We start from the raw sequence: 15,456 nt of genomic DNA on the forward strand, positions 1-15,456 counted from the left end.
CATACTATGGGAAAGATTAAATGATCTATCCTTGCGATACAGAATGATAAAACAAAATCATGATCACATGAAGAGATGATCACAGTATAAAGCCAAAAAATGTAGGGAAGAAAGTATTCCTGAGTTGTGTCAAGAGGTTGATCAAAATTTATTGTTTTCCTATATTTCTGACGTTTATGGTTTGAGTTAGCTTTTTAAAATTTGTAATTTGTCGTGATTTCTTTTCAAATTCTAAATAGTCACTTCCATGCCTTATTTTGTATTGGTAACTTTGAATCATTGTTCGTACACAAGGTCCCCCAAATTCTAAGCTGCATTGCTCACAAAACCTGGATCTGCCCTGATAGGGCCATAGATCCCACACGTATTAATCAAACTGAAGGCAATAAAGTGGTTAAGAAAGCTGAGCTGTGCAGTTACATGCGGCTATTATTGGGCTCCATTGAGTTAATGCAGGTAAAACACTTGGCAGAGTTTGGCAAACTGTAAACACATAGTAATCATTGCAATAATAATAATAATAATAATAATAATAATAAATGTGTTGCTTGCATGACAGTGAACTTAGATTTTTTTGAGTGCTCCACATACATTCAATTTTACCAATCTGTTTACAAAAATTTTCCTGCACCCTCCAGGAATGTATGAAATAAAACAGACAACAATGGCAGGGGCATTCACAAAAGAGAAAAAACAAAAGGCCAAAGACAGAGGAAACTAACTGTATAATAATAAATAGAGATGACACTGGAGTTCAGGGACTGAGCCCAAAAGAAACATAAATAGATGCTTAGATTATGAACTGAATTGAGGAGTATTGATCAAGTTTGTGTCAGGAAGGATTGAGGAGAACAACAATGGTGGGGGGCGGGGGTCAGGGTGTATAGAGAAGCACTTAGACCCATTTCCAGTAGGCAAGCTGCACCAGAGCAAGCAGGACCTAAGATTCCGGAGGAGGAGAGGGGGCGAGCAGTAAACTCCAAGGGACGCTTCTCAGAGGGTTCTGTGGCAGAAGATGGAGATAGACTCAGTTGGGGAGTCTGGGAGGCCCAGGACCCACAGATGGTTTTCTAACAGAGAATCAAAACCTTGGCTTCCGTGGAGGAGACCGACAGGCCAGGCCTGAGGCCAGGGCCATGTGATCAGAACACTGAAGGAGCTCCATTCCAATGGACAACATGTGCACAGGTTAGCCCCTGATATGGAGGCCACCCCCGGCCCCATCTACTGGTCAAAGCAGCAGGCAGCATGGCAAACCTCCAGTGATCATGCGGATCTCACAGGTGCCAAAGAGCACGACCCACATGCCCTCCCATTAGCCTCCCTTTGAGGCTCTCTGAACTCACTCTTTCCTACAGCATCTGCTGCTGCGGGTCTGGCTGCTCAACATCTATGCAAATTGAAATTCCAGATCCACAGGCAATCAGAAACCAGGGAGTCTTCTCTATGCCAGGAAAATGAGATTCCTTAAGAATCCAGCACAACTGGAAAGCGTCAGACCACAAACGAGTTCAATTTTGGCCAAACATGTATGAAGCCTAGAATACCATGAGAAGAGCTAAGCAAAAAGGCTAATTCCACCCTGGCCAGGGTTGTTCAGTGGTTAGAGCGTTGTCCCGCACACCAAAGGGTCATGGGTTCGATTCCCGGTCAAGGGGATGTATCTGGGTTGCAGGTTCGATCCCAGCCCAGTTGGAGTATGTGCAGGAGGCAACCAATCAATGTGTTGGGCTATTATTCCTCCCTCTCACTTTCTCTAAAAGTCAATGGAAAAAATATCCTCAGATGATGATTAACAAGAAAAATAAAAAATAAAAAAGCTTACTGATTCTATTGCTCTTCTCTCTGGCATGAGCTTCCTGTGACCGTTCTAGTCATTTCTTCTTGCCTATATATGTCTCTGATAATTAAATGGTAACATAAGCTGAAACCCTAAATGCCACTTCTTGAAATAGCAAATGAAGGAAATGGCAACTCTGTGAGCATTCTATTATAAGAGAGGAGAAATTCATCATTTCTGCTTATGAAGAATTTAGGACTTTCTTGACTTATCTGCATGGCTATGAAAGCTACTTGATCAGCTGAGATAAAAACCTCTCATGGAACTTGGTCCCCTTTCAACCTTGCCAACAGGACACCGGTGCTGTTGCTGGGGAGGGGGACAACGAGCCTGCAATGAGAGGAGGGGCTTCTGAAGCCAAATAATAATCAGTGTGGCCCCACGAGGCTTCCTGCACTACTCTACTGTACACACTCTCACTATATATTCCCACCAAGAACTTTTTGAAGTTATCAGATTTGAAGGAAGAACCCTCATATATAATAATAAAAGCCTAATATGCCAATTAGACTGGACGTCCTTCCGGGCGTCCTTCCTTCCAGACAAAGCCGCGGTGGGCGGGGGCGGTGGCAGAGGCCCCGCAGGCCGCCAGAGTGGCGGGGACCAGGCCCTTGCACGAATTTCATGCATCGGGCCTCTAGTTTTCCTATAATTAGAGTGGGCACAGGAAATTAGCAGCTGCCTCCCTTCCTCACTTGCAAATGTTACTAGCAGTTATGTGTTTCTTCTCTCCAGACTTTTACCCAGCCTGTCCATGTGTACTGAGCCAGGTCTTTGGGACACCAGGATAAAAAGGGCATGGCCCCCACCAGAGAGCTCACAATTCAAACTTGAGACAGATGTGTGAATAGTTACAGTAGGATGACTGACAGCAATGGGAACCCATGAGTGACATCTGACCCACCAGAATGAACCTGACTTCTCCCAACTGGACTACAAGCTCTACCAAGGCAAAGATTTCTCTACTTTATTCACTACTTTCTCCAGCACCTAGAAAAGCACCTGGCATAGAACAGGCACTCAATAAAACAAGTTGGATGAGAGAAGGAACCCAACAACATGGAATGCTTCTTAAAGGAAGTAGTTAGAGCTGAGTCTAAGAGAAGAACAAGTTAGCCAGGATTCAGGGTGGATTGGAGACTCCTTGCAAAGAAAATGGAGAAGCCAGAGAGCATGCTTATAGATGGAACCAGATTTTGTGGGGCCTGAAATCTGTATAATTGGAGGAAGGGGTGTTAAAAACATATAAACTTATGAATATGAAGTTGCTGGAGTCCCTCCCAGGGCCTTGGAAGGGAGCCTGAAACTGAAGCATCACTAGCTTCAGGACAAGTCCTCCTCTAAGCATGGTGAGTTCAGGAAGCAGCAAGCAGCTCACAACAGCTGGGGCAGAGTTGCATAAAGGGTTCGGGGTGGCAGCAGGCCAAAGGCTTGGAGCACAGTCTCTAGGGGAGCTACAGTATCACTGGAAATCCAACTCGATGGAGAAAACCACATTTATGAGAACTCCTGTCTGAAACGGTACTCTATGTGACTGCAAAGGTGAACTAAGCGACCGCAGATGGACGTGCTTGACAAACAATGGATGGTCAACCTTAGGGCCTTCGTTTCTCTGGAGTCAGAGAGGAATGGCTGTGTACAAGGGTCCCTGCTGCACCTCTGCCCTAAGCAGCCTTCAGTCTCTCATCTAAAATAGCATACAATTTGAATAGCACCCATTTGAGGGAGCACCAATGATTAGCTCACCTGGTATGCCACATGTCTCAAAGCCATCCCTGGCCTATAGCCTGTGGTGAAAGATGAGGCCAGAGTGGCAGGGGGGCTATGTAGAGATGGGCCCTAAGGAAGCCAGCAAACTGGTAAAGGAAGAAGAGGACTGAGACAAAACTAGACCCTGTACCATCCACCATCCATGAAAAATGATCTCTTACCACCTTGTAATAGACATGTTCTTCTTTCGTTTCCTTAACCCAGGACATTAAAACTCAGGAGACCCTGATAATCAGAATAGGATCACATTCCTTTTCAGTAGTACATGTTCTTCTCCAGACTGTTCATCAGCTTGCGAGGAACATCGGTCTTGGCAGCTCTTCAGAAGCATGCTTGTTTCAAAGGAGCTGGAGGTTCGGTAACATTAGAACTCCAGTTGTGCAAACATTGGAACCTGAGATTATCTGGTCTGGCCCTCTCGTCTTACAGACAGGGAAACCAGGGAGCATGGGAGTTAAGTGACTGTCTTGGGTCCCAGGAGGGGTTGCTGCAGGACTGGGCCTAGATCCCAGGTCTCCTGGCCTGTGGTCCATGCTCTTCCTCTCATCCTCTGCGTTTTAATTTTCGCACTTTCTTTGACAACATGCACAAGCACATATTTTAAAAAAGTGGAGAAAGAGAGAGCCTTGGACTGAGAAGCAAGCTCAAACCTGAGCATTAAACCACAAGTGAATGAGTTCGAGAATGTTTGGAATGTATGATGACCACCTATCTCAGACATCTAAATATATTTCTCACACTGAAATGTGGGTTTATCCTCAGAACCCCAAGAATGACATAATTGTTAATCTACTTTTTTATCTTATAAACATGGGTAGATGTTGAATTCCCTTTTTATACAGCACTTTAAAAAGCATTCAAATGAGAGAACTTGTCACTGAGTGAAGATTTTATTTGATTAGTCTTGGCAGCATTAGCAAAACTTGAAGACTCAAAATCAATCAATCAGAAGGAAAAGAGTTTGGGGTTTTGTATTTGTCAGTTTTATAAATAACTGTGGTTTTCCAAAATTATTACCCTATTACTAAAATGAACAGAATTAAAGACTGCAAAAAATGTCAAATCAATAGTACCTAGAAAACGGTGTAAGAGAAACATAATAATGGAAATTGAGCTAATAATAGAGATAATCATTCCCATTACTGAAAACCCCCCAGATGCTCACATTTAGTTCCCTCAATGCCACTGATAATGCTAATGAAGAAAGAAGGGATAGCAAGGACTTAGGGGACTTTCTCCTCACCCACGGAGCACACAAGCAGAAAGCTGAGTGGAATGGAGCAGTTGCCCTTGCAAACACAGACTGGAAGTGTCATCTATCCGGACATAGGCACGGGCTAAGAGAGGCAAAGGAGGTGTAAAAGAACAGAGAGAGAGATAACAGACACAGAGCCAGAGTGGTTGGTTCAGCAGGTGTCTCTCGCACATACAACCATCCCAGCTTCTGCCTGCCATGTTTACACATGTGAAAGGAAAAAAGAACATGATGCACCATGATAGCTGTATACATAATTCTATCTTAAAATTATACTACAGATTATTTTCCGGCCAATAACCACTGCCCCCCACCTCACTTTGTAGCATTATGGTCTGAAATTCTTAATTCTTCCTATGTCCATAAAAGCTATTTTTAGAACTCTGAAATGAGGAGGTCAAGTAATTAAGCTAAAAGGCTCTAAAAGCCTGATTTAGTCAGATTTCAAAACAACTTACCTTTAAGCTACTTATTTGAAGATATTGAGGATGGCGATGGAATATTCATAACGTATATGGTTCACAAAAGAGTTTCTACATACCTCATGGCCAGGAAGGCATTCAGAGACCAGTTAAGGGCAGATGTAGGGAGTGAGGATTAAAATCCTGGTCCCAAAAATGTTTACTATTATTGGAGGTGGTGACAGGTAGCTGGGGGTTCAGAATGCCAGACCCATGTTTCTTAGTGTGGCCCAGACTAGCAGCATCAGGAACTTGTTAGAAATGCAAATTCATGTCAGACCCACTGAATCAGAAATTCTGGGGATGGGGCCAAGCATTTTGGGTTTTAACAAAGCCTCCAGGTGATTCTGATGTTCACCCATGTTGAGACCCTCTCTACTAATCTATCAACTTCTGTGTATGTCTGAAAATTTCATATTAAAAGTATTTTCAAAAAAATCCTGATTCCACTGATTATTGGCTATATGGCCTTGGGGCAACTTATCAAGTCTCCATATCTGCATCTGAAAGTGGGAAAATAACTTTTCTTATAATCATCACAGGGTTATTGAAGGGTTTCAATATATAATGCCTGTAACAGGGGAGGAACTCAACAAATGGTGATTATGGGGATCATACATAGTTGTGTCATTCAGACATAAGAGAATTTTAGCCCCTATGACATACACATGAATTTAAAAAAATGTTTTTAAATCCGGCCCGTTTGAAATGAATAAAACTAAAAAAAAAAAAAAAAAAAAAGACCGTACCCTTTTATGTAATGATGTTTACAGGGTTATTGAAGGGTTTCAATATATAATGCCTGTAACAGGGGAGGAACTCAACAAATGGTGATTATGGGGATCATACATAGTTGTGTCATTCAGACATAAGAGAATTTTAGCCCCTATGACATACACATGAATTTAAAAAAATGTTTTTAAATATGTTTTTATTGATTTCAGAGAGAGGAAGGGAGAGGGAGAGGGGGATAGAAACATCAAGGATGAGAGAGAATCACTGATAGGCTGCCTCCTGCATGCTTCCCTACTGGAGATTAAATCTGCAACCTGGGCATGTGCCCTGACCGGGAATTGAATGGTGACCACCTGGTTCATGGGTCAACACTCAACCGCTGAGCCACAGGGGCTGAGCCCACATGAGTTTGCTAGATCACACATGTTCTCTCATTAAACTTCCCCCATACTCTATGGTTGTAGTATCACCACTTCACAGATGAGGAAACTGAAGTTCAAAAGGGTTATATGAATTAATGAAGGTCATACAGAAGGTGACCCTTGGATCTCCTGGTTCCAAGCCCAGGACCCTTCCCATAAACAAACAACTGGCAGTAATGATGGAATTTCAGTTCTAGGACAGGAAATGGTTGCCCAATCCCTCATTTCCCTTTGTGGAAGAACTAAATAACACCACTCCACAGCTCTGGGAGGACAGAAGTACAAGACTCTGCTCTGCCCAGCTCAGATACCTGGAAACGTAGGCCACACTGAACTGCCCAGGCTCCAAGACCTCACCAAGGAAGAGAGAAAAGGCAGAATCCTTTCCTGAGGGATACTCATTTTCTGTCTCGAGAATATTAAAAATCATATCCCGAAATACTAAGTCTTCCTGAAGAACCAGGTTGGAATGTCGGAATACATATGAATGCCAATAGGTCCCACTTAATTTACTTTGCCAATAAACAGTTCCAGGATATGGTGGTCTTTGGAAGGAAAACCTACCCTTACACTTTTCCACACAGAATCAATGCATTGGAATGCTCGTAATAAGGCCACACAATGGTTTTTCCAAGTGTACTTCCACCATTACGTGTGACGTTATGGCTTCAGATGTGGCTGACAAGGAAGAGGTGGGACTGATGACAGAAGGGGTGCTAAGAGGAAGAGAGGAAAAGCTTCTGACTTTGGCCCCTTAAGTCTGCACTTCTGAACCCAAGCACGCACACAAAATGTTATTTTTAATTTAGGTCAACAATAACAGAAGCACCTGCGAGTTTGGTGGCACAATACCCACAGCACACTCAAGCAGATTCCTCGGGTGCATCTATTTTTTTGACCTTTTTTTTTTTTTACAATTCAACACATTTGGATATTAGTGGCTAAACCTTTGAAGGTGGAAGAGAGAAGAATAAAGGAGAATTATCCCCAGATCTAGTCTTTCCTGGAAGCACCTTTCTGCAACCCATTTTTGCCAATACATTCTGCAAAGAGTGACCAGGATCATGTGGAGAAGCAAAAAAAAAAGGGGGGGGGAGTGTGGGCAGGTAGTTTTGACTTTATGTCAGAGATGGAATACAAAGGGATGTAAAGCATAGCATAAGGAATATAGTCACTAAGATGTAATAACTACGTATGGTGCCAGGTGAGCACTGGACTTATCAGATGTATCACTTGGAGAATTATTTATATGTCTAACCACGATGCTGTATACCTGAAGCTAACATGAAATAATATTTAATATCAACTGTAACTGAAAACAAAAACCATGGTTCCTGCTAGGTATACCCTCCCCGTACTAGTGAGGGAGACTAGACTATAAACCTTAGCAGCAATATGGCAGAGATGCATAATTAACACACCAGGACAGTGATGCCATGATGGGTCGGCCACAGGAGCACATGGTCTATGAAAAGGTTTCTTGGAGGAGCTGGCATGTGAGCTAGGACTTGAAGGATAAAAGGAAATGGTCAGGCACATGCCAGGCAAAGGGAGTGGTGCCCACATGTGGAAGCATCTCCACTGGAAAAATATAGGGCCCAGGACAGGAAGAATTTTGGAAATTGCAGGAGATGAGGCCAGCAAGTAAGTTCAGGGCCAGCCGCTGAGGGTCACGTAGGTAACCCATGCTTTGCCTTCTCTGTACAGAGAAGGCATTTAAGCAGGAAGTTAATAACGTTATCTGTGTTTTGCAACACACACACACACACACACACACACACACAGTCAGGTGTGCTAGCAGGTTGGAGTGTGGCTCAGAGTAAGAAAAGACTGAATGCACCGATAAGCTGACCTGGGCAGTCCAGATAACCTTTGGAGATGAGGCGTCTAGAGGGCAGACACTACTCCTATCTCCATCTGATAGAAACACAATCTTGGCTTGGAAATGTCAAGTAGTGTTTAAAAGACACAGGGCCCAGGTCCCCTTTGCACCACTCACTTCTACTTCTCCCACAGTAGGGATAACTCTCCATAACAAGGCGACTCCAAAACAGAACCACAGGCCAGCTCCTCCCCAAGAACCTGGCAAAGCCCTCAGAGACCTGCAGGTAAGTGGCCCATACACTTGTCTGGAAATCAAGCACTAAAAACGTCTAAAGTGTCAGAATGTCATGCTTAGAGAAATGCAGGACTAGCTATATCACACTACAGGGATATTTCAAATTCTGGAAAGTTGAGAATAAACTATAATTTCCAAGCCTTCTTGGTCCTAAAATTATACTCATAGTCCTAGGTCATCTGTAGGCTCAAGTTGGCTTCTTGCCTCTCCTGTGTCGTATTCCCTGCTAACTCCAAATTCTGCTGCTACTTTTACTTATTTCCAGGTTGGTCAACACATTCCACTGGTGTTACTCATTTACACTGGGTGAAACGCCAATATCCCGTGTTGCAGCTGCTACAACTCAAAACCCAAACAATTTTGGATAAACTAAGCTTAGAACCTAAAACTAAAATTGCCAGGGTCTTGACCTGACTCCATCACAGGTTATTCCAGGATCAATGCTAATAGCCCTGAGACATTAGCCCCAGAAGAGATCTTAGAGATTATTTATTACATGCTTCTAATTTTACACATTTAACGGCTTAAAACAGTGACTGGCACAGAGCAAGACACTATGTATTTTTTTCCTATTGTATTATTACACCAAAAAAAAAAAAAAAAAGAAAACAATTGGCATTACTGTAACTTCCACATTGGTGACAGATATGAGCAAAGAAACATGCCAGAGCTCAGTGGATTTTCATGTTCTATACAAGCAAGAAGCCCAGAATGTAAGAGTGGCTCAGCACGGCCATGGGATAGTGACCCCGAGCTATGGAATCCCCTTCTGTGAGACAGTTTTCCATCCTGGCGAAGTTATTAAATTCACACCAACACTATCTCCGAAGAGTCCTTCCAGGGACCACTACACAAAGTCTATGTGCAACTCTGGGGGCCTCATTCACACCAACTGTTCATATGAACAGCCAGGGGGCCCTGTGCCTTGGGAAAAGCTGGGCTAGGCCTGCTTTAGGTGCTCAAAAATCAAAAACGCATCCTTGCTGGAGCCAATGATGATTTAAATGTTGTCTGTCTTACCGGGAGAGGATGGGTGAGAGTAACACTCAGTTGTGCCTAATGAGCACCCTGTGAACAGCATGCGGAACAAAGCTCCTCCTTGCCCAGACCTTGCTGCTTGGGGAGATGGGGGGCGGGGGTTGGTCTCACTGACCTGTCTCCCCAATGCCAGTGATGGCGAACCTATGACACGCGAGTCAGAGGTGACACACGAACTCATTTTTTTTGGTTGATTTTTCTTTGTTAAATGGCATTTAAATATATAAAATAAATATCAAAAATATAAGTCTTTGTTTTACTATGGTTGCAAATATCAAAAAATTTCTATATGTGACACGGCACCAGAGTTAAGTTAGGGTTTTACAAATCGCTAACATGCCGAGAACAAAAGGTTCGCCATCACTGCACTATACAGTAAGTCTGGCAAATCTCAGTGCTTAGAAATACGGGTCTAATGAACAAATGAAGGAGAAAACAAAAAAGCATGGTGAAGGCTTGCGGCTCTAAATAGGTCAAATGTCCCCTGTCCCCTGGGACTATGTCACTACATAAACCTTGAAGGAACTTCCTTCCTCCACCACTCACTATTTTAAAAACAAAGAAACTACTTGTTAAGTATACCAAGGTAGTTAATATCCTTAATTATTTCTAAAGACATCAATAGGGATGCAGGAAAACTTGTGAGCAGAAGGGGGTTAGAAGTATAATGTAACTAACTCAACCACAGACATCTGAAGTCTTACAGGATCTCATGATCATGGTCCATAAGCTTATACTTCAGGGCTTGTGTCTCAATTCACTTCTGCTATTTCTAAAGTAAAGAGAACTTGGGGAGAGAAAACGTTTTCCCAGGTAGTGCACTGACTTGACTCTCCTAGGAAGAGTGGCTCGGCACTGCCACAGTAGTGACCCGAGCTGTGGAAGCTCCTCTGGGACAGCCCTCCATGCTGGCGAGATTATTAAATTCACCCAGAAGCCAGGCTCCTCCTCCTTTCTACACTGGCTCACATGCTGCCTTCTCACCCAGTCAGTTAGCTAATCATCTGCTCATTCCGACATCAAAGGAGGAAAGAACTCGGGTTCCGTTTTTAACACCTGAAGATCCCAGAAGAATAACATAAATAGAAAAGGTGTCTCTGAAAAGAAACTTGCCAAAAACTACCTAATGAGTGTTTCTAACATGAAAATTCAGCTATTTTCTATCTTCACATCTTTCAACCTTCAAAATCCCCCACCCAAGACCTGTGCTGCAGGCCTGACCTGGTTGTGAGAGTAACCCAATGAAAGGACAACACAAACGACACATCCCCAGCCACTTCTGACTCTTTGAGGCCGCACCCTTTTCCTCTAAATTTTTGGGCAGTGACGATTAGAATAAATTATTTCCAGGAATTACTTTAAACTTTGGGGGGCAAAAAAATAGGTATCAAATGTAAGCAGGGTAGCTAACTGGGAGACATCAAGAATACCCAGATTGTTCCCCTGTTAGTCATTCACAGTCCACAAAGGCATTTTTCAATGGGGCTGGCAGGGAGCCTGGTGGATAGGAACAGGGGAGTTTCACCATGCACTTCCTCCCCCGCTTACCATCACAATGAGAGGACAAGACCTACGTAGGTGCCCGTAAGTTGAACACTGCAGCCTCTGAAACTTTATAATGTCCAAACACATACTTCTCTTATAAACACTGATTTTACTTTGCACAGAACAAGCAGCCACTGCTAAGGGCAACCTTAACCTTGACAAAGGGGAAAGAAACATCATTGCCAATGAATGCCCAGAGGAGACTTCTGATAGAAGTTTTATAGAATTAGTACTTCTGACTTGATAAGTGCTTTACTAGTACTAATACATTCACTGTTAGTCACTCACAGTCCACAAGGTCATTTTTCAATGACTGTACATTTTAATAATTGTAAAGAATTGGAAGCAAGTTGAATAACCATTGAATTATGGTACAGCTATAAACTGGAATAATATACAGCCATTAAAAAGAATGGCATAAATCTACATATAGTGACAAAGATAGATGTTCTTGATATGTTCTAGGAGAAAATTAATGCAGAAATCTATAGTACTAGCACATTTTTACACACACACACACACACACACAGAGCTATACTTTTATATGCACAGGAGAAAGTCTGGAAGTATATACACCAAATAATTAATACTGGGCACTCTATTTTTCCATCATTCTACACTATTTATATTTCTTATTATATGCATTAATTACTTTTATGCTTTCTAAACTATGCAATATTTCCCCGCAAGGACTGATTGTGTACATAACTAAAACCAGCAGAACTTGATTTCAAATGTTATCTCTGGAATCAAGTAAGGTATTTACATTTAAACGTAATAGACCTGGGATTTTCACTGAACATGTGGGCTACTGACATAATAACGAATAGCACTACAAGAAACAGACCTCATGGCTGTGCGGGCATACTTTCTCAAAACCATCTTGGAAAAAAGTTGTACTCCAAGCAGTTTGTTGAATTCTCATTTGCTGTGAGCAGCGATGATCACAGGTAGGATCCGCCCTGGGCAGAGGCCCTACTTAAATATCATTGCTTCTCTTATCTGATACTAGTTAGCTCTTTTTATCTTGCTCACCCCATGGAAGAAGAGAAACACTATCAGATAAGGAAAAGTGTCTTGTTGTATCACTGTTGCCTTCACCTCTCCCTCACACCTCCCTCTGCAGGTGCACAGAGCCAGAGCTCTCCGTGCTGCCAGAAGCTTCCGAGCCCTGGTGAGCATTCCCCCCAGGTGCAGCTGCAGCAGCACAGCCTTATCCATTGCAGTAGAAGAAAAAAACTCCCCATGGAAATGCCTGGAGTGAGATCTGACCTAAACAAATAACTGGGATATGAGCGGCCGATTTTTTTTTTTTTAATGTTTTATTGATTTTCTACAGAGAGGAAGGGAGAGGGATAGAGAGTTAGAAACATCGATGAGAGAGAAACATCGATCAGCTGCCTCCTGCATGCCCCGCACTGGGGATGTGCCCGCAACCAAGGTACATGCCCTTGACCGGAATCGAACCAGGGACCGTTGAGTCCGCCGGCCGACGCTCTATCCACCAAGCCAAACCGGTTCTGGCAACGGCCGATTTTTTTTTTAATTTTTATTTTTTAGCACTAGAAAGAGAAATAATTTTAATAGTCACTTGTGGAATTAAAAATAAACCACAAAGCATCTTTCTATAGTGTATGTAATCATCTGGACACATATTTCTACACTTCTGAAGAATCACTGACAAAAGATTTTTAAGAAGATTCACAAGGGAACCCAAACCACACAACTTCCTCCATGAAATCGTAAGCTACATCAGCGGGGAGCTGATTAAATCTATATAACAAGTAAGCAGGTCAAACGACTCAGTAAATAAATGAACTATTATGCTAGCAGAAAGGATTCCAAGATAATGAATAACATCTCTAAACAATGTACCAGGGTGGGAGCCTAAGTCTCTCAGAGGAAAACCTGCAGTGAAAAGGCCCATCATCCTTGATGGACTTTCTCAGTTCAGTTAGCAATACAATTTTGAAGGCAATACAATATAAGGTGGTCTCACACATCAGAGGGAAGCAGTTTAATTCAAATCAAATCCACCACAGGAAAGTTTAAGTTCAGATTCTTAAGGACATTAGAATGTTGAAAATTAAGTTAATTAACCAAACACTTTATGACAATGGCAACTGGACCTCTGTTTTTTAAAAAAATCACTCTATAATATCACTAAGTACTAGTTTAATAATCCCTTTAGCAGCTCATTTGAAAGGCTCAATTGTCCTCTTTTGCAGTGCGTGTTGGTGGTTTTTTTTACAGTTTGCTTAAAAAAATTATGTGCTTTTATTGTACTAAAGAAATTCCGAGAGAGAAGCACAACCTACTCATTGATGCTAACAACACAGCCATTTTTCACATTCCTCCCTTATAAAGTCTACCGAAGCACTTGGATTTATCAAACTGCTATGAGTTTAGCTAATGCTAAGAACAGAAACTTTTCTATCAATTGGTTCAAAATATAAGTTATTTCTAACTTTGTTCAAGGCAAACCTGTTAAAATGAGTGAGTGAGACCACGTGTAACTTCAACAGTTATGTCCCTTAAAACCGCCTAGTGTCATCTTCATCATTTTCACAATAACGTACGTATATTATGTAAAAATGTTTTAATTTTACAAAGGACATCTTTTTCAACCCTACAGAAGGCAATTAAAAAGTGCCTCCCTGGGTGTACCTTTGGCAGCCCTGCAGCTAAGTGGGACATAATTTTGAACAATACATGGTTGTTCTATACAAAGAAGCCTCCTGGAAGCCACGTTCGCCCACAAAATGTCAACACATCTTTCCTCACAAAGAAAATCAAAGTGGAGCCGAAAACAATGGACAGGAAAAGAGGGAGAGGAGAGTTCACAGGAGACAGGCAGAGCAAGTTTTACAATCCCACAGAGGGCCAGAAGGCACGGAGCATGCACACAACACAACACTGTGGGGAAAGGCAGCAGGGTTGCTGAGGATGAGCCCCTTACCAGCACTGGCCCCGGGCTCTCTGCTTCCACTTCTCCCTGAGCTGCATCCTTGTGTTGCAGGGGGGACTCGATCACCATCTCCTTTTTGGCACTTCTACTACTTGTCCTGTATTTATCAGCCTGCATTCTCGGCTGAAAATGCAAGTCAGAACGTCTGCAACTTGGACAGCTGTGAGTCCCCAGCTGGGCAAGGCACAAGCATGCCAGTGGCCCGAGGCAGGAGAGGCAGCTAGCTGGCTTCCCAGGCACCAGTGGTCAGCTCCGCGGGCTGGGTCTGTAGAGCCTGCTGGGGTGGGAGGGCATGCCTGCGAGGGCCAGCCTCCAGGGGTGTTACTACTGCTGGAAAAATGGGAGGTTCCCGCTCGCAGGCCAAAGGAAAACAAACCCTGAACTGTACAATACACAGTGTACTGCCTCTCTGATAAAGACCGGCCTCATTGTGTCTGCTCCACACGGGGTGGGCCAAATGGACACGAATCAATATAGTGCAGTGTTTAAAAGAAAACCAGTCACAGTTAGACTCCTTCGTAATTCCTTCAAATCTAAAGCTCCTGGAGCTGAAGGGACAGACAGCTAGGTTGTCTGGATGTTCCAAAATTCTTAGGTTTTGGATGCTTTCCTTTATGTTATGGCTAAACACCAAATGCTTGGCTGATGACCAATGCTGGTAAGAGCTACCAGCAGGAGATTCTGGCTGCAGGTGTAAAGAAAGAGTTTATCCCTGCACGTTAAACTTAATTTATGTGTTATTTTGTGCAAGAAAAACAAGGTCATCAAACATTTTCATGGGCAACCATGTATTGTGGTAAATGTTCTTATTAATCAGAATGTTATTTTAAGTCCATCAACAGGCAGGGGTCTCTCCCTGCAAGCAGTGTCAGAGCTCCTTGAGAAGGCAAGATGAATGAACAGCGTAAGTGACAGCTTAGCATAATTAACAGAGATTTGCACAAAGCACAAGAAAGGAGCTGAGTCACCATCCCATGGTTCAATGGGGATCGTACCCAAAATGTGTTTTTCCAAGAAGGCTGCTATTTTTAGTATTTCCTAACAATAACAGTGGAGTAAATTTTAAATCATTTTAAAATCGTCTCTTGGGGAAAACTAAAACAGAAGTGTTAAGGGATTTATTTAAAAATTCATGGGAAATGGGCAGTAAGATGGAATTAAATATTAATCTGCACTTCCTGGGCTGCTGCAGTGCTTCTCCCAGTTAGTGATTATTCTGCTTATTTTCTTGAAATCGGGGATGATCTGGTTACAGAAGATAACAAGCAGTAGTAGTAAAGAAACAATGGAAATGGGTGTCATT

The 15,456-nt window shown here is 42.7% G+C and overlaps 1 protein-coding gene across 13 annotated transcripts in view; it reads right to left on the reverse strand.

Annotated features, from left to right (window-relative positions):
- The window catches only part of DOCK9 (dedicator of cytokinesis 9), a 154,227-nt gene extending 139,844 nt beyond the window's left edge, over nucleotides 1-14,383 (reverse strand). For 12 of the 13 annotated variants that reach the window (XM_023764196.1, XM_014466081.2, XM_023764190.1 and 9 more), the window contains exon 1: nucleotides 14,145-14,383. In XM_023764196.1, coding sequence (XP_023619964.1) covers nucleotides 14,145-14,270 — 126 coding nt within the window. In that variant the 5' untranslated portion in view covers nucleotides 14,271-14,383. The remainder of the gene's footprint in view (nucleotides 1-14,144) is intronic. The other variant, XM_023764194.1, reaches the window with a different exon arrangement.
- Nucleotides 14,384-15,456: the final 1,073 nt, after the last annotated feature.

The sequence above is a fragment of the Myotis lucifugus genome, unplaced genomic scaffold (genome assembly GCF_000147115.1).
Source record: "Myotis lucifugus unplaced genomic scaffold, Myoluc2.0 scaffold_320, whole genome shotgun sequence".
In the NCBI taxonomy this organism is placed as follows: Eukaryota; Metazoa; Chordata; class Mammalia; order Chiroptera; family Vespertilionidae; genus Myotis; species Myotis lucifugus.